Source organism: Phascolarctos cinereus, unplaced genomic scaffold, assembly GCF_003287225.1.
Source record: "Phascolarctos cinereus isolate Bilbo 61053 unplaced genomic scaffold, phaCin_HiC Scaffold_726;HRSCAF=1367, whole genome shotgun sequence".
NCBI classification, from domain to species: Eukaryota; Metazoa; Chordata; class Mammalia; order Diprotodontia; family Phascolarctidae; genus Phascolarctos; species Phascolarctos cinereus.
This window is the reverse complement of record NW_027556098.1, coordinates 56,655,599-56,677,657: the sequence shown is the minus strand read 5'-3', so window position 1 is coordinate 56,677,657 and position 22,059 is coordinate 56,655,599. Positions and strand designations below refer to the sequence as shown.

Below are 22,059 nucleotides of genomic sequence, written 5' to 3'. Positions count from 1 at the left end.
GGATACAGACTTAGTAGTAATGTTTTGCTGGTCAAAGAATTAATGTTTAGTTATTTTTAGGCTTTTTGTGATCCCTTTTGGAGTTTTCCTGGAAAAGATATTGGAATGGTTTTGACATTTCCTTCTTTAGCTCATTTTATAGATGAGGAAACTGAGGCAAACAGGGTTAAGTGAAAGTGTCTCAGGCTAGATTAGAACTCGGGTCTTTCTGACTCCACTGTGCCATCTAGCTCCCCTTGATATAGGCAGTTTTATAGTCCCTTAGACATAGTTCCAAATAGTCCAAATCGAGTGGTTGGACCAGTTCACAACTCCACTACAGTGTATTAATGTCTGTCCCTAGTATTCCACATCCCTTCCAGCATTCATCATTTTCCTTTCTGTCATGTTAGCCTATCTGGTGAGTGTGAAGTGATACATCTTTCAGAGTTGTTTCACTTTGCATTTCTCTAATCAGTAGTGATTTAGAACATGTTTTCATATGATTATCAATAGGTTTGATTTCTTCTTCTGAAACATATCCTTTGACCTTTGTGGAATAGCTCTTAGTTTTATAAATTTGGTTTACTTTCCTATATATTTGAGAAATGAGGCCTTTATCAGAGAAACTTGCTATAAATTTTTCTCCCAGTTTCCTACTTTCATTCTAATTTTGGACCGCATTAGCTTTCTTTGTACAAAACCTTTTTAATTTCATCTAATCAAAATTAATCCATTTTATGACCTGTGATCCTTTCTCTTATCCACTTATAAACTCTGCCCTAATCCATAGATCTGACAGTTTAACTTTTTTTTTAATATTTTCCTAATTTGCTTATGACACCACCCTTTAAATCTTATATTTATTTTGAGATTATTCTTGTATTTAGTGTGAGATGTTGATCTGTGCCAAGTTTCTGCCAAACTACTTTCCAGTTTTTTCAGCAGTAGTTGTTGAATAGTGAGTTCTTGCCTCAAAAGCTAGGATCTTTCAGTTTATCAAACACTAAATTGTTGATTCATTTACTAGTGTATGTTGGCTGTCTAATCTATTCCACTGATCTACTACTCTATTTCTTAGCTAGAATGTGATGATAATCGCTTTGTAATAGAATTTGAAATCTGATACTGCTAGTTTTCCCTTCCTTTATGTTTTTTTTTTCATTGATTCCTTTGATATTTTTCACCTTTTGTTCCAGATGATGGATTTTGTTATTTTTTTTTAACTCTATAAAATAATTCTTAGTAGTTTAGTATGGCACTGAATAAGTAAATTGATTTGGATAGAATGGTCAATTTTTATTATATTGGCTCAACCTACCCATGAGCAATTAATATTTCTGCAGTTGTTTAGATATCTTTATTTGTATAAAAAGATGTTTTGTAATTGTGTTCTTCTAGTTCCAGGGTTTGTCTTGGCAGGTATAGTCCCAAGTATTTTATGCTGTTTACAGTTATTTTAAATGGAGTTTCTCTATCTCTTCTTTCTGGGTTTGGTTTTAATATGTAGAAATCAAGATGATTTATGTGGGTTTATTTTATATCCTGCAACTTGGCCAAAAGTTAATTGTTTCAACTAGTTTTTTAGTTGATTTTCTCAGGTTCTCTAAGTAAACCATCATATCATCTGCAGAGAGTGATAGTTTTGTTTCCTTGTTATTCTTATTCCTTCAGTTTCTTTTACTTTTCTTATTTCTGTTGCTAACATTTCTGCTACAGTAATCAAGTACTAGCGGTGATAATGGAAATCCTTGCTTAACTCTTGATTTTATTGGAAAGACTTTTAGTTTATCCCCATTACAGATCATGCTTGCTCCAGATTTTAGATACATATTACTTATCATTTTAAGAGAGGCTCCATGTCTTCCTCTGCTTTTTGGTGTTTTTAATAGGAGTTGGTGTTATATTTTTTGAAAGCTCTTTCTGCATCTTATTGGCATTATCATATCGTTTTTATTGCTTTTGTTATCAATATGGTTAATTATGCTGATAATATTCCTAATAACTAACCCTGCATTCATGATATAAATCCCACCTGGTCATAACATACAGTTTTTGTGATACACTGCTGTGATCTCCTTCCTAGTATTTTAGCTGAAATATTTGCATTAATATTGCTTAGGGAAATTGACCTATAGTTTTCTTTCACCCTTTTTGTTCTCCTGGTATAGGTATCAAAACCATCGTTGTATTCATAGAAGGAATTTGGTAGGTCTCCTTTACCTATTTTTTCAGATAGATTGGAATTAATTATTCCTTAAATGATTTACAAAACTAACTTGTAAATCTCTCTGTTCCTGGGGACTTTTTCTTAGGGAACGCTTTTTTGGCTTGTTCAATTTCTGTTTCTAACATAGAGTTGTTTAGGTATTCTATTTCTTCTTCTGTTAATCTGGGCAGTTTGTTTTTTTAATAATTCAGTTCACTTAGATTGTCAATTTTATTGACATATTATTTGCCCAGATAGCACCAAATAATTGCTTTAATTTCATCTTCATTGGTGCATTTATCTTTTCACTTTTGATACTGGTAATGTCTTTTTTCCCCATCAAATTAAGCAATGGTGTATTATCTAATTTAGTGTATTTTTTAAAAATTTGCTACTAGTTTTATTAATTAATTTAAAAAAAAATTTCAGTTTTGTTCTCTGCCTTTGTTTTGTGGATTTCCATTTTGGTGTTTTAATGAAGGGTTTTAAAAATTTGTCCTTTTTTTGTTTTTGTTTTGGTGGTGCTTTTTAAGCTGCATATTCAGTTTATTGGTTTATTCTTTCTTTATGTTATTGATATAAGCGTTTAAAGAGATAAAATTTCTCTGCTTTGATTGTACCCCACAAATTTTGGTATGTACTTGCAGATGCAAGTACCAGTGGGTTTCATATAAATAGGCCCTGGCTCTCAGGCCAGGTTCCTTGCTGCCTTCTCCCAAGTGCTCTTCCATTCCCTGGAACTGTATATGGACAATGAAGTTGCCATACAGCCCTGTTCCTACCCACAGTGCTAGCGGATCAATCTCTTTCCACCCAGTTATCCAGTCCCCTTACAGTTTCTGGGCTGAGACTTCTTAAAACTGCTGCTGCTGCTGTCGCATGTGCCTCCCCATACTCCCTTTCTCCTCCTCCCTACCCCAACCCCCCATTTTTGCTCTCCTGGCCAACCCCTACACCAGTACCTTGCAACTCTGATTTCCTAAGTTGTATTGCTGGAAAAATGTTTCATTTCCCCTTTTCTTGGCTCTGCTAGTATGCAATTTTATTTGAAATGTCATTTTAAAACCCTTTGGGGGGTAATATTGGGATAGTTGGGCTGTAGTGCTTCTTTTACTCTGTCATCTTCATTTAGTCTCTCAAAGCAGTTTTAGGAAGAATAATTCATAGGGAAAGATAGAATGATAAGAAATTATAGTTGTTTGATGAATTTTAGAATTCTTGATTACAGAAATGGTACGCCCTAGTGTGGCAGGTTTTGGGGTGGAAATTCTATGAGGAAAATACTGAATTTCTGGATTAAGGACAGAGAACAGTCTGGAACTGTTAGGCAATCTGTCAGCAGAATCTGATTGAAGAGATATTATAAGTAACAGAAAATAAATTATTAGATAGTGGGAAACGATAAAAATTAGAGACGGGGAAAGGGAACAAACATTTATTAAGTGTCTGTAATGTGTGAGGCACTGTGCTAAGTACTTAATAAATATCTCATTTGATTTTCACAACCTGGGGAAAGATGGGTGCTGTTGTTATCCTTACGTTACAGTTGAGGAAACTGAGGCAGAGGGATTTGGCCAGGGTTACAGAGATGGTTACAGCTGAGGCTAGATTTGAACTCTGGTCTTCCTCCAGATCTACATCCCTATGCCTTGCTTCACCTAGCTGCCTCTTTATGGATATAGTGAACCTCAAAGGAAGGAGGTTTTGCTAAGTGATGGTGGCAGAGGAAAATTTCAGATTAAAATGAGAGGAACTTAAGACTTATTTTAATTCTCAGTTCTCTTACCATTAGTGATTAGAGTATGATTTCATTTGGTTATTTATAATTTGCATTTCTTATCATTTGTGTGTTAGACCCATAGGCAATAGAGTCTTCCTTCCAGAAACATCAATTATAGTGATACTTATGAGCTCGAATTTGGCTCCTAACGTTAGAATCCCCTGGTTCATCTTGCTTATTTCCAGTATTGCAAATTTGTGTTCATCTGAAACATGGGTGCTCTTTGATTTTTTTTTCTCTTGTAACCAATAGTGCCTTTAATATTATTCTTTATGTTTAATAATCCTAATAGATAAATCTGTTTTGTGCAGCATGTGTTGGTAAATATATGTAGTTTAAACCCTGTTGATTAAATTTGAAAAACTCTGAAGTTTATCCATTTTTATCAACCCTTGTTAGTAGTACTCATTTCTTGTGTCAAAGCCTATTGTTTTATGGTCTCAGAATTTAAAGCCCAGCTCTTCACTTTCCAAGTCATCACTTTATTTTTCAAGCCTTTTCCTGTGTTCTTAAATTCTTCAGGTTTTGCCTTTACTTCAACTTTATGATGTGATCATAAGTGTGACTCATTCATTCTGTAAAGAAAAATGTTCTCAAGTCATTTAAGCCATAAGGACCTTGTGTTCAGATGCTTTAAAAAAAAATAGAGTGATAGCAAATCTAGAATACAATAAGAAACTTAAGGAGCTATTGTAGCTGTTAATTCCTTTTTATTGTATAACATGGCTGAAGAACTTGCCTATTAGTTTCATAAACTGAGAGCTAGAAGGGATCTTAGAAGGGACCTTTCCATTTTACAGATGAAGAAACTGAGGTGCCGAGTGGTAAAATGAGTTACCCATGTGAATTTTATTAATATATGGGTGTTTTTTAATAAGTAATCTTAAGCTCAAATCATGTATTAATTTAGGATGGAAACAATGTGATTGAGTGGGAAAAAGAAAACAAAACATCTGGAATGACAGTACTACTGATTGTAACTCCTGATGACCCCCTCAACTTAGACACATGATTTAACCTCTCTGAGCCCCAGTTTGCATATGTAAAATGAAAAGGGTATACATTTCAGCTCAAGATATTATTATTTTGATCTTTTTATTTTCAAATTAATGTTTTTTAAGTGTGAAGTGTTTATTGTTTTGTAATTCCCTCTGTAAAACTGGAGGGAATGTCATTTCCCTTTCCTTATTTCTATATTATAGTTCTGTATGTTTTTGTAAAACATTGCTGTGAACAGGAAGATTTACTATACTTGGTGGGGTTTGAGACTTGTGAACTAATAATTTTTATCATTAGTATCTGGGTCTTTGGGTTCTTTTAGATAAGTAGGTATTGGCTGGGATCTAATTTATGACACTAAATCGACATAGACGACTTTAGATGTGATTTTCATTTGTGTACTTATGTGATCATAACTACCATCTCCTTTTGCCTTGATAGTTGGCACAGTTAATTCTGTTATTCACTCTCATCCTATTCAGTAATATGTCTTTTAATAAAAATGTTTCCCCCAAAATTCTTTTTTTTTTTAAGTAAACTTTTTTTGAAAGTGGCAGTTAGGGTTAAGTGACTTGTCCAGGGTTACACAGCTAGTAAGTGTCATATATCTGAAGCTGGATTTGAACTCAGAGGGTGGCCGCCCGCCGCACCTCCCCCTCTTGGGAGTCAGGAGAACCTATCTACCTAGCTGCCCTTCTCACAAATTCTTGCATCAAGTTTCTTTGCTAAAGGTCTCATTTCCAAGGAAAATGAGAACTGGTTGAAATTTACAAGAATAAGATCCATTGTCCAACTGATAAAAGATCAGAAAATATGAACAGGCAAAGAATCTCTCTCTACCTGTCTAAAACTATAAGAGAAAATGCTCCAGATTACTTATAATTGAAGAAATGTCTATTAGAGCAACTCTGAGGTTCAACTTCACACCCTTCAGACAAAGTTGACAAATGAAAATTACACATTTCTGAGCAGGCATGGGAACACAGCTACAGCAGTATTGTTGGTAGAGCTGTGAATTGGTATACAGAGTCTGCAAAGAAGTTTGGAAGTATGCCAGAAAGTTATTCAGCTGTGCATACCTATTGACCCACCAATACCATAACTAGGGCTATACCCAAAGAGAACAAAGAAAGAGGAAAGTTCCTAAAACACACACAGATACAACAGTTCTTTCTAGTACTGATAAGAAGCTGAAAACTAAGGTGGTGCCCATCCCTTTAGTATTTAGTATAGTGTCTGGCTTGACTTGACTAGAATGACTGTTTGAATTATGAATGTAATGAAATGCTGTTGTGTTGTAAAAAAATGCTGAAGACTTGTATAAACTGATGCAAAGTGAAATGAGCAGAACCCAGAAGGCAGTTGATACTGTAACAATAGCACTGTAAAACTCAACAATTTTGAAAGGTTTGAGAATTCTTTCCAATGCAGTGATCAGTCATGGGCATCCCAGGGGACTAATGATAAAAAGAATGCTATTCTCCTTTGAACAGGAAGGTGAATACGTAGAATGGGATACATTTTTGGATATGAGAATATGTTTTGCTTAACTGCACATATTTATTACAAGGGTTTTCTCTTCTCTCCTTCCCTCCTCCACCTCTCCCTGCCACTCCCCCTTCATAGCAGCTGTATCCAAAACTACAAGTTTATCATTTGTTAAAAACTCAACAGTCCTAAGTACCGGCATACAGATTCACTGCTTATCAATAATGAAAGCATTCTAGCAGAAAAATGATTTATACTAAGACTTTATACCATATACCGAAAAAAGTTGCTTACTGCTTTTTAAACATTGCAAATAAAACCCTTAGGCTCCGTATTTTGTTTTTTCTGCATCAGCAGTAAGTTCCAGAACATTCCTGGCTTTTCTGAAAATATTTTTGGGTTTATAATACGTTTTCTAGTTCTTAATACATTTGTTCTTTGGTAAAATCATCTTGATGCTAGGGACACGAAATTGAATTTGAAATATGCAGAGAGTGCAAAAAGTATAGAACAGGGTTATTAAGAGTATATGCTTGGGACAGCTAGGTGGCACAGTGGAGAGAGCACTGGCTCTGAAGTGAGGAGGACCTGAGTTCAAATTCGGCCTTGGCCCAAACACTTGACACTTACTAGCTGTGTGACTCTGGGCAAGTCACTTAACCCCAGCTACCAAAAGAAAAGAGTTATATGCTCCTTGAACGTTGTTCTACTGATTCTTAAGTAAATTCAGTCTTAAAGTAGAGAGTGCAATCAAGAGTTAATCCATGAAAAGATTTCAGAATTTTGCTTGACTTCTGGGCATGTTGCTGCTGCTAATATATTTTTTTTAAAAATCGAACTGAAAAGTTTGGAAAAGTGTGATAAGATGTAATCTTATTCCACTAGGTTTTCACTGTCATGATTTTTGGACTCCTATTTTCTTCTGCCTTTTTTTCTCATCCTTATGTCATTTATGAATTCTTTAAGAATAGCATATTATGCAAGAAAACTTCATGCACTTATATTTGTTGCTAAAAGATACGGATTTCTAAAATGTGAGTTCTGTAATGCCTTTCTAAAAAAAATCTTTTCTTTACAGAATGCTGCCTTTTTATATGGCCTTGGTTTGGTCTACTTCCATTACAATGCATTTCAATGGTAAGTCAGCCTAAAATGAATTTTTTGCCAAAATATGTGTTCTTTTGGTATATAATATAAAATTTTAATGCCTACATTTATTTTGTAATAGAATGTTGATTTAAAGGTATCAGAACTTCAGAATTATGAACCATTTTCTATTGTCATGTTTATATATTATTTATTCTCACTTGAAGCTTCATCTCATAGTCAGCTGAAGACAGGAGTATTAGTGCATTTGGAAGAGTGATGAATTTGAAGTTAGAATTAACCTGGGGTTAAATTCTGACTTTGTTTCCTGCTACCATTGTGACATTTTGGGCTAGATTCTATTTCTTTCTAGATCAGATGATTCTTAAATTTCCTCATAATCCTCATTTTGATTTGTTGTAATTTAGCCTTGAGGTAATCCTAGTACTGGGTCATAGGGAGAATCCCACTAAAAACATATAAAACAAAGTTGACAAATGAAAATTACACGTTTCCAAGCAGACATGGGAACACAGGTATAGGTAGCAGTGTTGTTGGTAGAGCTGTGAATTGGTACACAGAGTCTGCAAAGAAATTTTTATAAAGGAAATTTTTTTTCTGTAATCTGTTCTAAAATAACATTGCTATGCCAATAAGAGTTAATAACCTAACAATTCTTTTAGCAGTATTTAAGTCTATCTTTTGCATCATAGCCTCACCAGCATTGCTTTGTTATCTTTAGTTATTTCAAGATACAAATTAACGTGTCTGCCTATTTGTGCCCCCTTTTGAAGTCATTACTTTTTCTAGATATACACTGTATAAAGACAGCCATTAAACTGTACATATAGGTGTAAAACAAGATATAAACAATCTGAACGAAGTTCAGAACCTTTATAATGTAGAAATCAAGGTAACGACAACTATAGTCTTGACATTAATTTTTAGATTTAATGCAAATCAATCAAATGAAGTAGGAAAAAGTAATACAACAAGTGTAATGAATGTCATGAGACATTCTGCAGAAGGAGAGTGGTTAGCTCATGGAGTACTTTTGCAGTATTTGACTTCTCAAACTGTATGCTATTATACAAAAAAAAATAAGATAAATGAGCAGAAATAAGACTGTAGCTGTTAGACCAATTAGATATAAAAACTGGTATTAGATTAACCTAGAAAATTTTAAAGTATGGAAAGGATTCCTTCATTATATAGTGGTTAGCAGTATGGCCAAAAACAAAAAAGTATTTCTCACTATATGCTGTGTTAAATTCTAGCTAGGTGATAGACTTAAATATTGAAAAATAAACTAAAAATCATTTGTCCTTTTGGGGATGAGTGTTAGCAGTTTATTCATCATACAAAGAGAAGAAATTTTGGACAAGACAAATAAATGCTGTTAACATACAAGCTGAACAATATCTCTATAGAAAGAAACAAAATAATTTGTTTGGAAAGGAAAACTGCAGCCTGGAAAAAATATTTATGGTAAATGTGACACAAATTATAACATCTGTAAGGTGCCAACAGAAGTATTCAGCAGAATTACCTAATCACATAATAATGTCAGATAACTATGAACAACTTATAGAAGATAGTATAAATTTTAATAATTTAAAAAATGTTCAGGTTCACTAATAATCAGTGAAAAATGCAAATTAATGTAAGTAGGATGCCATACCTACCAGAGCTGCAAATATCTAACAAAATTACTTTAAAAAAACATGAGGGCTATAGAGCATCAGATTCAGTCGTGGTGCTATGTTAATTACATGTTAAAATTGGGAGCGGAAGACAGTAACATTCTATAAAAATTAAAAGAAAAATCACACTTTATGGACATGCCTGGAAATTATTGTTAAAGCAAAGCTATATACATTCAAAGACATTTGCAGCAACATTAGTTCTTAGTATAAAAATGTTGAAAATAAGTTCGGTGCCGAGCAGTTGGGGTATAGCTGAATTAGTCTTATATAACTGTATTAGAACACTGTACTGTGATATCAGTATTGATTAACCTGGCAATTATGAGAAATTCTATAGAAAGAATTTTGTTAAATATCGAAGTTAGGAGAACCAAAAGAACATAGTATCGACTATATAATCATAATTTATATTTAAATGTATTGAATGTGAAAGAATAAACAGGAAAAATTACACAAATGATACATTACTATGAAAATCCTTTGAATAATACTCACAAATTAAAGATTTCATTGGTTTGCTTGATGTTTAAGGTTTAAATGTATAATTTTTTAGTCAGTGTTAGTGCTGTGTTGTCTGTTGGTGTTTCATTCTCATTTGTTTCTCACTTAAAATGCCTGAGAGTCATGAAACAGGAAGATATATATACCAGCAGTTTGAATATATTTCAAGTAGGAAGGGGAGACAGAGTGTAAGTTTTAAGAGAATCTATGTTGAAAAGAACTTTAATGGTCATCTAGTTCAGTTGCAACCCAAAGTTCAAGGAGTGCTGAAGGGGTCACAAGTGGAAAAAGTTTAATAAGCCTTGCAGAAAGTTGCTATCTAGCTACTGAATGAACACCTCAAACAAAAGAGAATCTTGTACCTTCTGATGCAGTGCATTTTACTTTAAACAGTTCTAATTTTTAGGAGAAGCTTATTTCTTCTGTTTACTGGTCAATGATTTAGCCATTTAGATTGGGTCCTTAACCTTTTTGGTACAATGGACTCATCTTCGTAGAGTAATATTTTTTAATAATACAATACTAACAATTATATTGAAATGTAATTATCAAAACTTTTTTTTTAAAGTTTCGCTTTAAAAGGCTCCAGTTTAAAGAAGTCTTAGGCAACTTTTTATTAAAGAATTTGAAAACATATATTACAGAATACGAATTGAAAGAACTCCAGGAAAATACCTTTCTCAGCTCTTAAGTGACCAAAAATCAATTCATTATCTAGCCTTTGCATGCATGTTACTTCCAGTAACAGAGGTTAACCTGTCACTCCCTTAGGAAGCCCGTTTCACATGGGACAACTTTTCAACTTGCCCACATTTGAAATACTTGAATTATGATGGTTCTGTTCCCTCATAAGTGTTCTTTAGGCTAAATGTTCATTTTCTCCAGTTGATCCTAGTATGCCCTGGTCTGTAAATCCTTCATTATCCTGGTTTCTGTCTTTTGCTTGCATTCCAGTTTGTCATTATTACATTTTTTTTTAAATGGCCTGGAAAAATAAACCTTCATGTATGTTCTGACTGGGGAGTGTTATATGGAATACAGCAGAGCCATGTCTCATCTCACTCTTTTAAAATCCCACTTTTTTATTGATCAACAAAAATCTCTTTTCTCTCTTTCCCCTCTTCTCCACCTTCCCTGACAGTGGAAACAAAGAAAAAAGCTATATTAAGTGTTCATATTCAAGCCAAACAAATTCATGCCATTGGCCATGTTAAAAAAAAATCTCATTCAGTACTCTGAATCTTTTCATATATCTGTCCAGGTAGTGGGCAGTATAATTCAGTCCATCAGCATTTATTAAGCGCCTTCTCTGTACCAGGCACTGTGCTAAGCTTCTTTATTTATTCTGTAGAATCATAGTTTGTAATTGTTCATCAGTTATGAATTCCTTGTTTGTCTTTACAATATTGTTCATGTACAAGAAAAAAACACCACTTCCTTAAAAAATAAAAAACATCAAATACAGGCATAAAAGGACTTTTCTTTAATATAACAAGTAGTATCTATCTAAAATAAAGAGCTAGCATTTTATATTTGTTATCTATCACCTTACATTTCTGAGAGCTTTTCTGCTTCCTTTAGAACAGTCTGAAGCTAGCATTAGCTCATTTTGTTAATTTACAGTTCATTTATTAAATTTCTGTAATGTACATCAGCCACTATGAGCAGAAGATAAAAAAGACAAGACACAAGATCAAAAGCAGTCACTGCCAGTCTTTGTCCCTTTGGTAACTTATACTGAGCTTATCCATTTATACCCTCAAACCTTTTTTCTTGTGGACTGTTGTCTAGGCCAGTGTTGGTGTGAGAGAGAGAGAGAGAGAGAGAGTGTGTGTGTGTGTGTGTGTATGCACACATTGCATATACATATATGCATATATACATATACAGGTATAATATTTATCCTTGTTAAGATTTAATGATTAGATTTACTATTATTTTGTGGTTGGTAGTTTGGTGCAGTAAGTAGAGAACTGACTGTTAAACTAGTGGCTTTGAGTCCCACTTTTGACATGTACTGTCTGTGTGAACCTGGACATATCTGGTATAGGTAACTCTCTAAGACTCTGAGGTGCATAGAAATTGACAGCTTACATTGGTAGAAGTTATTCCTTAGGACACCAGTGATGTTGACAGATTCAGTTTCTATCCCTACTCCTTATTGAATTTGATTAACCACTTTAGTCTGCCAGTGTTTCTGGATTTTTAACTTGGTCACATTGATTTGATGTAATATTCCCCAAAGTGAATATAAACCTTTTTTGAAAATCTTTAATACTTCATTAATATAAGGGTTGATTGAATTAGCACTGAGAACATAAAGGATGAATATTCTCACACTAATGTAAGTGCAAAGTATACCTATAGTAAGAATGTTAAATGACATAGGAATTTTATGTATTAAATATTATGGGATTAAAAGTTGGACTTGATAGCAGTTATAGATTTGAACCCAGGTCTTTTGATTTAAATTTTAGTGTTCTTTCTGCAGTGAATTGTAGCAAACAATTGGAGAGTAGTTAAAAAATTTTTTTACACATGGTTTGAAGAAAGATTTCTTTTTCCTCTATTTATTCTACTTAGCTGAACTGGTAATTACAGTTTCCAATACTTGTTAACTTCTATAGTCTCTTTTATTAGCTATGAAATGTATATTTGGGTTTGGTGAATGATGGTAGATTAGATATCTCAGGTACTAAAGCTTTACAATTGGTAAAGTACTGGGTACTAGTTTGTTTTTTTTTATTTTGATTGGTAGTTGTTTGTTAATAAAAGTAAAGACTTAAAAGTTAATAAACTTTAAAAGATAAGCCTAATTATATAAAATTACATGCAAAACAAACATGTTCTTTAACTGTTAATTTTTGTGAAAGGTTTTTGAGGTAAGCTGGTGTCACAGTGCACAGAGTGCTAGGCCTAGAAGGAAAAGCTGAATTCAAATTTTGCCTCAGACACTTTGTGTATGACCCTGAGCAAGTACCTTAACCTCTGTTTGACTCAGTTTCCTCAACTGTAAAATGGAGATAAAAATAGCACCTATCTTGCAAAGGTTTCTCCACTTGTAAAATGGAGATAATAACAGCATTAACCTTGCAGAGTTGTTGTGGATTAAGTGAAATATTTGTAGAAATCACTTAGCAAAGGGCTTGGCACATAGCAGGCACTAAAATATGCTTGGTCCTATCCCTTGTTCCTCTATTTCTGCTACAGCCCCATTCAGTGAACTGTGAAATAAATTGACAATGACTAAAATGTTATAATGATGGTTACCCAGCAAATTTAGAGGGAAAGGAGAATGGAAAAAGAAACATGAGCAGAATTTTACAAGAAACTGAGAAAAATGAACTGCAAGACTTTTTTCAGGAAGTTTAAGAGGTCAGCCTATTGAGAACAGATAACACTACTGTACAGTAGAGTAGATGAAGTAGTATATGAATGGAAATGTCCGCTAGTGATTGGTTAATCCAAAGTTATATCTGTAGTAAATTTTCCATTATTTGGAATATTTTGCTTTACTGAGAAAGCTTAGTAATGAAGATCTTGAAAGTAGATAGCATAATCTCCAATTTGTTTAAGCAAACATTTATTAAGTCTCTCCTGTTTTCCATATGGTATCTAGGTCATCATCATGCAGATATTATTGTATGGATTCACAGTCCATATGTAAGTCATGGTAACAACAACAATAATAGTAACCTGCATTTATATAGCACTTTGCAAATATTATTTCATTTTATCCTCACATTTTATGGATAAGAAAACCGAGGCAGATAGGTTAAGTGACTTTCCCATAAGGCAGAATTTGAACTCAGGTTTTCCTAGATATCTCAGACAAGCTATCTACATTTATGTCACAAGCAAGCAGTCTGGATTGATTCAAAAGGAAATTTTTAAAAGAAAATTATTATGGATGAGTCAAAAAAATTGTTCCAGGTGCATATCTAGGCATTAGTAATATCGGAATATAGCACCCATACTGCTTAATAGCATGCATATTCATAATGACCATGGTAATGTATTGATTTAATACTTAAGCATTTAACCATATAAAAGTTATTTCAGAAAAAAAAAATGATCTGACTTTTTAAAGGAAACATCCCGGAAAACTGATTTTTTCTGGAAAGGAAAAACAATGCTGACTTTCCTTAGTAGCACGTCAAATATCCCATGTAAGTATAGTCTTTGGCTCTGCCCCATCCCCATTTGCACTCATAGATTTCAGTGACTACCCCAGATTCAAAGCAAAATGCTAAAACTCACAAGCACCCATGGGTTTACCTTCAGTGGTCAGGGGGTTGATTCATTTAACTCAAAGCAAAGCAACTTGATGAAATGGCATAGCACAATCAGTAGTAAGGAAATATTCCCTTTATAAACTTATGTTATATTCTCCCATAAATAAAATATAGCTTCAGTTGGAAGAGTGGTATACACAAAAAGAGTATACCACTAGGGAGGTGTATATACTTGGGAAACACATGTGGCCAAGGCAATTCATGTTTCTGATGCTGCAGAGCCTTCTTGTTTCTCTTTTAATGGTGTGCTCATACTATTTTCCCCTGGTCTTGCTCTCTGCTTGGCACAGTTATCTCTTCTGCAAGATGCTGTCATAAATTAGGGAGGTGAGATGAGAAAGAAATCCCTTGGATCCTAGATAGATATCCTCTCAAAAAGCTGGATTGCGCACCCATAGTAGTCTACTATACTTCCAGAAATGACTCACGCAACTCATAGAGGCTCCCCATATCAACTGATTTTTTTAGATATAGCTCAGGCCTGCACAACAAATGGCCCACCCAAGGATTTTACACAAAGGCCCATGAAAGATGTAGGGGATGTAAAAGAAAGTAAAGATATAATGAGTTCTTTCTCCATGTCCAGCTTAACTAGCCTTCCACTAGTCAGTATTGTACCCATCATATAAATTGGTGTATGGGTTGCCACTGTGCACTCTTCTTTTGTGTCAAGTGACCCTTGGCAACCAGCCATTGTCAGTATGTCTCTAGTCTGAGAGGAATGATTTCATAATAAATAAAAATCTTAATGGGTGTTAGTTAATTGATATTAATTGAAATTTCCTTTTTTTAAAATACAGTTTATTTGAAAAACTGCTCTCTAATTCCATCAAATTAATGTCTTCCTAAAGGAACAATGAAGTATTAAGCACTTCTTTATATTATATCTGCAAACTGTGAATAGATGACATCTAGGTTTGTACTTTTGACAATATCACACACCCTACTCACTAAAGTATAGTAGCTTCTTATCACTTCCAGTGTCAACAATCCTCTGTTTGACATATAAAACCCTTTATAACTTAGTTGTTTCTCCCTCTCCTCTCCCCTCACCCCCATTCCATTTGTCTTCTTACAGCACAACCTCCAGTGCCACTCCCTTCTCGCACATACTGTGCAATTCAGTAACGTGGCCTCCTTGCTGTTCCTTTTCACTGATTGGTCCCTTAACTTGGATGCTTTCCTTCCTTATGCCCACCTCTTGGCTTTAAGTCTCACCTAAAGTCTCACTTCCTATAGGAAGCCTTTTCCTCTGTTGATTATGGCTTCTTTATCCTATACATACATACATACACACACACACACACACACACACACACACACACACATGCAGAGAGAGAGAGAGAGCGAGAGAGCTTGATTTTGCTTATTTGTTTATGTTGTTACTCCTATTAGATTGTAAGCTCCTTGAGGGCAGGAACTGTTTTTTTTTTGTTGTTGTTGTTGTTGGGTTTTTTTGTTTGTTTGGTTTTTTTGCTTCTGTACTTCCATGCACATAGCAAAGTGCCTGACATGGTAGGTCATAGTCTCTCAAGGTCTTTTGTCCTTTATGAGGTAAAAAATGATCTATTAAAAATCTGAAATGAATTGACCTTTTACAAAATACAAATGCGATTACCTTAATAGCTTATTGTTTCTGTTAACTGCTCTTTACATTCTACAATGTCAGCGCTTAGGCTTGGAGGAACTCAGTTGTTCACTCATCCACTTACCACTGATACCACCACTACTACATTAGTGCTTTCTCTGTCTTCACATTATCTTTTTTTATTTATATGTGAATAATATGTGGAAGTGAGGAGGGACTGTATTCCAAACCTAGGCAAGAGGGTGGGCAGCCAATGTAAAGGCACTGAAATGGCGAGAGTCATGTTCAGGGAATAGCAAGAATGGAAGCAATCCTAGTGGAGAAGGGACCTGTCCTGCTCCCAAGCAACAACACCAGTTGCCTGTGATGCAGGATGTCCTTTACACTCCCCTATCCCATACCCCAACTCCTTTGTAGCTTGGCTCCAATAGCCATTATTCAAGAGACCAAACCCTATAGAGATGAAGTCTATCATCCCCACCACCACTGACACCACCAACTACAAACCCTCAGCTAGGCTAGTTTGTTTCACTCGTGCAACTGCAATGACACGCAGGGAGAGGCAGACTAGCCAATCTGCCTGATGCAGCAAGGAGTACTAATGTTGAATAAGGAAGGGCATGTCTTGTTCAAGAGAAATGAGATAGATATCAGGCAGGTTTGGAATAGAGGAACACAGATTATTACAAGATTACACTTAATGAAGAAATCCAGGAACCAGAAGGATGAAACATAGGGGTGTTATAGTTGGAAGGTAGTGTAGATCATTTTGAATACAAAGAGGAAATAGATGAGTTCATTAATTAGATCTTAAGTTTGATACAAAGTCATGGTATATAGAACATCTTAATTGGATATCTGCTGTACCAAAAAGAGAGTAGTTGTTTGTTTTCAGTTGTGTCTTACTCTTTGTGACCCCTTTTGGGGATTTTCTTGGCAGAGATACTGGAGTGCTTCACCAGCTCTTTTTGTGTATGAGGTAACTGAGGCAAATGGGGCTTATTACGCAATTTGCCCAGGGTCACACAGCTAGTAAGTGTCTGAGGCTAGATTTTATCTCAGGAAAATGAGTCTTCCTGAATCCAGCCCTGGCGCTCTATCCACTGTGCCTCATAGTTGCATTTAATAATTTCCTAATCTAAAAATATTGGACCATATGTAGATGACATAAAAACAAAAGCTATCTAAATACACGTTGAGGAAACAACAGAAAATTCTAGAGCTGATTTTTGTCAGTAGGGAGAAACAATTGTTGGAGCATGGAAATGATGGAGAATCTAATTGTTTCAATTCATCAAACATTTATTGAGTGCCAGATACTGTGGGATGCCTAGAAAAACAAAAGAACATTAATTCCTGCCCGCAAAGAATAGACAAAGAGAAGATAGCTTAGGATAAGGGACATGTCCCCTAAATTGTCGAAGAGCAAATTTCAAATGCTTCAAAGGAAAAATAAACTGCAACTGAAGTTAGCCCAAAAGGGATGGGAAGCTCTAAAGAATTAAATTTTCAGATTCAAAGAGAGCCAAAGCTAGTGAGGCAAAAAGGAGCTCTGTCTAAAGAGATTGTTGTGGATGCACAAGGACCTCATCAATTGAGATTTAGGTGACATACAGAAAACTGAAACAAGGGCCAGTAATAGAGTATGAATTAGTAAGAATGGTCAAATATTGTAAAAAATAGCAGCAGAAATTCCAAAGCTCAGAGTGAGCTCGGTAAAACAAAAATATGTTTTATCAAAACAGGGTAGTATTTCTTCTTAGAATGGGTGTAATAGTTAATGATGACAGAGAATAGGCAGATCTGATAAACGACTATTTTGTTTCTTTTTTCTTTGACAAAGTGGATGATCTTTGGACCATAAAGTATAGCACAAAACTGGATCAATAGGATAAATTCAAATCACATGGTTCAGATTAATTGCATACCCCAAAATGGCTGAAGTTATTGCTGAGTCAACAGTCTTTTAAAGTTCATTAACAAGGGAAAGTACTGCAGGACTGGAGAAAGATAGTTGAAAGAATTGGGAATGTTGTGCCTGGAGGACCAAAGACTTAGGAGAGACAGAATTTAGTAATTTGAAGGTCATGTGAAACAAGGATTAATTTTTTTTTTGTTGGCCCTGTTGGGAGTAATAGAAATGGAGGAGATAAATTCAGGCCATAAAATAAGGAAAATGTCCTAAAAGATTAACCTATCAAAAAGTAGGATTGGCTCCTTAGCCAGGTAATGGGATATTTAAGCAAAGTTTGAATGTCCGCTTATTGAATGTTTTGTAGCTGTGCTGTTTTAAGTGTAAAAAAAATTTTAAATTCATCGTTGTGGGCTGCTCTAGATGGACTAAGGTCCTTTCTGACCCAGAAATTGTGGTTCTCTAAATTTTATACCTATATATGTTTCATTTGATTTTTGTTTACTCTCTTCCCTGTTGGTCTTCTCTGTTCTCACCTCTTTTTTTTTTTTTTTTAAATCTTCTGTCCCTACTCATTTCAGCTGCCAGGAATACTCATTGATCTGTGGGGGTTGTTTAGCTCTGGAGAGATATTTATTTTGGTGGTTTGACATGCTTAGGATGTTGACCCAATGCTGTCCTTAGGGTGAATTAATTTGAGCTCACAGAGATTAAAGAAAATAAAAGAAAATCTAGTTATACCTATTATACTCATGTGCCCAATAACACATTTTTATAAAATGCTTTAAATTTGCCGAATACTTTCCATTCATTTCTCGTTTGACTGGTTTTGTTGTTGGCCTCATTGTAGAGGTGGGTAAGCTTTAGTTTAGAGACTTTCAGTGACTCGCCTAGGGCTCTGACTAGCAGGGCAAGTCATGCATGAGGGTCTCCTTGTTCTCATCCTTGCTTTTGACCTCCTGCATTGTACTGCTTCTCCTTCATGGTATATAGAAACAAAAAGCAGCAGCCATAACAGTTTTCAAGTGAAGGATCAGTAAGCATAAGCTAGTTCTTGGTCTGCCTCTTTTTAAAACACATTAGAGAATGGGGAGTAGAGCAGTGATTAAAAAAAAAAAACCACCTGGGAAAACAGTTAAGTTTCTATAAATTTCTTGAGTCCCTAAACATTTAATGAAAAAAGAATCAAATGATTAGAGAATAATACCCCTTCTGAAAGTGGTAATTAGTATCTTCACATTGGCTACCATTTCTGTCATCTGAATAACTAGTTTTTCCATTTCCTTCTTTCACCACTTTATATGAATGAAGAGGTACAAATTTTTTTCCTCTTCAAATTACTGCATGGAGGGGTGGGGGCTCGAAGTACTTTTTTGTAAACTCCATAGTTTATAACTAAACAGGAGGCAGCATGGTGCAGTATATAAAGAGCTAGATCTGGGGTCAGGGGGCCTAATTTTGAATTTGACAATAACTATTCAGTGACCAAAGCAGTACTTTGCATATGGTAGGTGCTCTATAAATATTTATTGAATTAAAAATGGTATTGAGTTTAAAATACGATTTATACTGTACTCCTTAGCAAATACATGCAAGTAAATTGCAAAAAAAAAAGTGATATCTTTTATGTCTATTTATTTCAGGGCAATTAAAGCATTTCAGGAGGTGCTTTATGTTGATCCCAGCTTTTGTCGAGCCAAGGAAATTCATTTACGACTTGGGCTTATGTTCAAAGTGAATACAGACTATGAGTCTAGTTTAAAGGTAGGTTCTTGGGTTCTATTTCCCTACCTTCAGATAAAATTGTTATTTTGTATAGTTTCTTAAATGTACTTAATGTTGGAGTTTGTATTAGCAATTCAGAAGCTGTTTTAGAAATTTAGGTGATTTAATTGTTTATATATTAGCCAAGGACTAAAATATTCAGAAATAAGAATTTTAGGATCCTTTATCAATAAAAACCTGTCATAGAAAAATATCTTTGATCAGGAAAATGAGATTTTCCAAGGACCAATATGCCAAGAACCATGTTTGGAAACGTGTCAAATATTTTAGTAGAAATTAAATTTTAACATAAAGTTCTGTTTTTAAGGGCTGTATTCTCTTTTTTTGGATTCCTTGTTCTCCTCATTAACATTAACTTGTATTAAAACAAAATATTGTTTCTTGAAAAGATCATTAGAAGATTTGAAGGAAATAGCTAATGTAAATGATGTAAATAATATTAGTCTAAAATAGTCTGACTGTGGTTGAGAAAGGAAGAGTAACCTCCTAGATTGCAATGTTTCTGAGTTATTTTCTTGTGTAAAATAAAGGAGTCATCCCAAGATATATTCCCTACAATGTCCCTTCCTGTGATTATTATTGAAAAAGCACTTATTGAACACTCAATTGCCTTACATGTATTTGCTAGGAGTAATTTGAAGTTATTGTCTTTATCTTTTTGAATTATAAACCTTAGGTACACAATATTGATGATCTCTCTCTCTCTCTCTCTCTCTCTCACACACACACACACACACACACACACACACACACACACACAAAATATCCAATTCAGTGAAGCCATAAAGCAAATGTCAGTAGAGAGTACAATATTTAGGACATGTAATACTTCAGAGGTAGACATTTAAGGTAGATTAAGTTAAGGTGTTGACAATATGATAAAAACTATTAGCATTTTCTTAGGGAAATAATGAAAGTGCAAGAAAGAGCATATGATTCTAGAAATGACAGAGCAAAGACTTAATGGCATTAAGTTGTCAGTATGTGCTTCCACATTCACAAGAATTCTGAAAGCTTTAAGGGGAGAAATGTTTAGAGAAGAAAAAAAGTTATTTGAAAAAGAAATGTGTATCATCTGGATTATTGACAGTGTTCTAGATTGAACAAACCACTTTACCAAAGTACCTCTGTACATTTTTCTCCTGTGATGGAAAATTTCCCAGTAAAGCTTAACTTTAAACTCAGTATTCATCAAATTAGACAATTGAGATCACCTGTCATTTTTACTAATTTTCCATGAATATAATTTAGCATTAATAAAATTATTGCCTTTAACCAGACCAGGTATACATTTGTAGTAGGTTTTGCTTTTCTTGCATTCCTTGAAAAAAAGTCTTTGAGCTTTAACACACACACACACACACACACACACACACACACACACACACACATATTTCTCTTATCTCCATACAACCAGCAGGTCTTTTAGAGCAGAGATTCTTAATGTGGGTCCATGAACTTTGATTTTAATTACTGTTTTTATAGTACCATTTCAATGTAATTGATTTCATTTATTTTGGGGTGAGGCAATTGGGGTTAAGTGACTTGCCCAGAGTCACACAGCTAGTAAGAGTTATGTATCTGAGGCCGGATTTGAACTCAGGTCCTCCTGACTTCAGGGCTGGTGCACTATCTACTGTGGTACCTATATCGTCGATGTCTCAAAAGTTTAGTGAATTCTGTTGGATCTCAGATTACTCCTTTTAATTTCACCTTTTTAACCTGAAGATATTCCTTCTCTCTTGAATTCCTAGCCCCTTATATTATGTATTACTCCCAGAAACATACTTCTGAATGAAGATGGAGGAAATTACACAACCATTCTGATTGGATCCACTACAGATTTATGTAACACAACCTCAGCTGGGCCCTCACTACTGCTAGGCAATCCTATTCTAAGTTCTTTATCAACTCTCCTTCCCCCCACACTCTCAGCTGAGAACTTTGCTTTTTTTTTTTTACAGAAATAATTGAGGCCATTCACTGTGATCTCTCTCTTTCCCCTTTTTTGTCATCTGCTATCTCAAGTGAGTTTTGCCACTTTGTCCTCCTTCACCCCTGTCTTATGTGATGCAGTGCCTTTACTTAACAAGGCTAACCTCTCTCCCATCCTGAAAAATACCCCTACTTGATCCTTCTTTTCCTGCTATCATCATCTGTCTCTTCTGCCCCCTTTGTGGTTAAACTTTTTAAAAAGGCTGTCTACAATAGGTACCTCTGCTTTCTCTCCTCTTAAGCCCCTATGATCCGGCTTCTGACCTTGTCATTTCCCAAACTGCTCTCACCAATGTTACTAATAATTTCCTAGTTGGCCAAATCCAATGGCCTTTTCTCAGTTCTCACTCTCCTTGATCACTTCCCCTGCTTGAATAGTGTCTTCTCTCTAGGTTTTTGGGACACCATTCTCTATTTCTATCCCCTTTACTGAATTCTCCTCCAGATTACACCCTCTAACTGTAGGTTCTGTTGTGAGCCCTCTTCTGTTCTTCATCTTCCCTTGGTGATCTCATTACCTCCTATGACTTTAATTACAGTATCTTTTCTAATTTTATTTTCAAGCCCTCCATTCCTTTAATAATGTGGCTTCTAAATCTTGTATGACTTTGGCTGTGATTTCACGGTATTTGAATGATTTCTTTCTGGCTTGACCTGCCTGGGAACTCTGGAATTTGGCTATAATATTCCTGAGAGTTTTTATTTTGGGATCTCTTTCTATTTCTGTTCAGTTTTC

At 34.8% G+C, this 22,059-nt stretch overlaps 1 protein-coding gene across 5 annotated transcripts in view; it reads left to right on the top strand.

Moving 5' to 3' along the window:
• Positions 1 to 22,059, top strand: part of KDM6A (lysine demethylase 6A) — a 266,362-nt gene that overhangs the window by 116,371 nt on the left and 127,932 nt on the right. For 4 of the 5 annotated variants that reach the window (XM_020996047.2, XM_020996046.2, XM_020996045.2 and 1 more), the window contains exons 5-6: positions 7,534 to 7,592; positions 19,187 to 19,307. In XM_020996047.2, coding sequence (XP_020851706.1) covers positions 7,534 to 7,592; positions 19,187 to 19,307 — 180 coding nt within the window. Of the gene's footprint in view, positions 1 to 7,533; positions 7,593 to 19,186; positions 19,308 to 22,059 lie in introns of those variants that run through there. The other variant, XM_078146572.1, reaches the window with a different exon arrangement.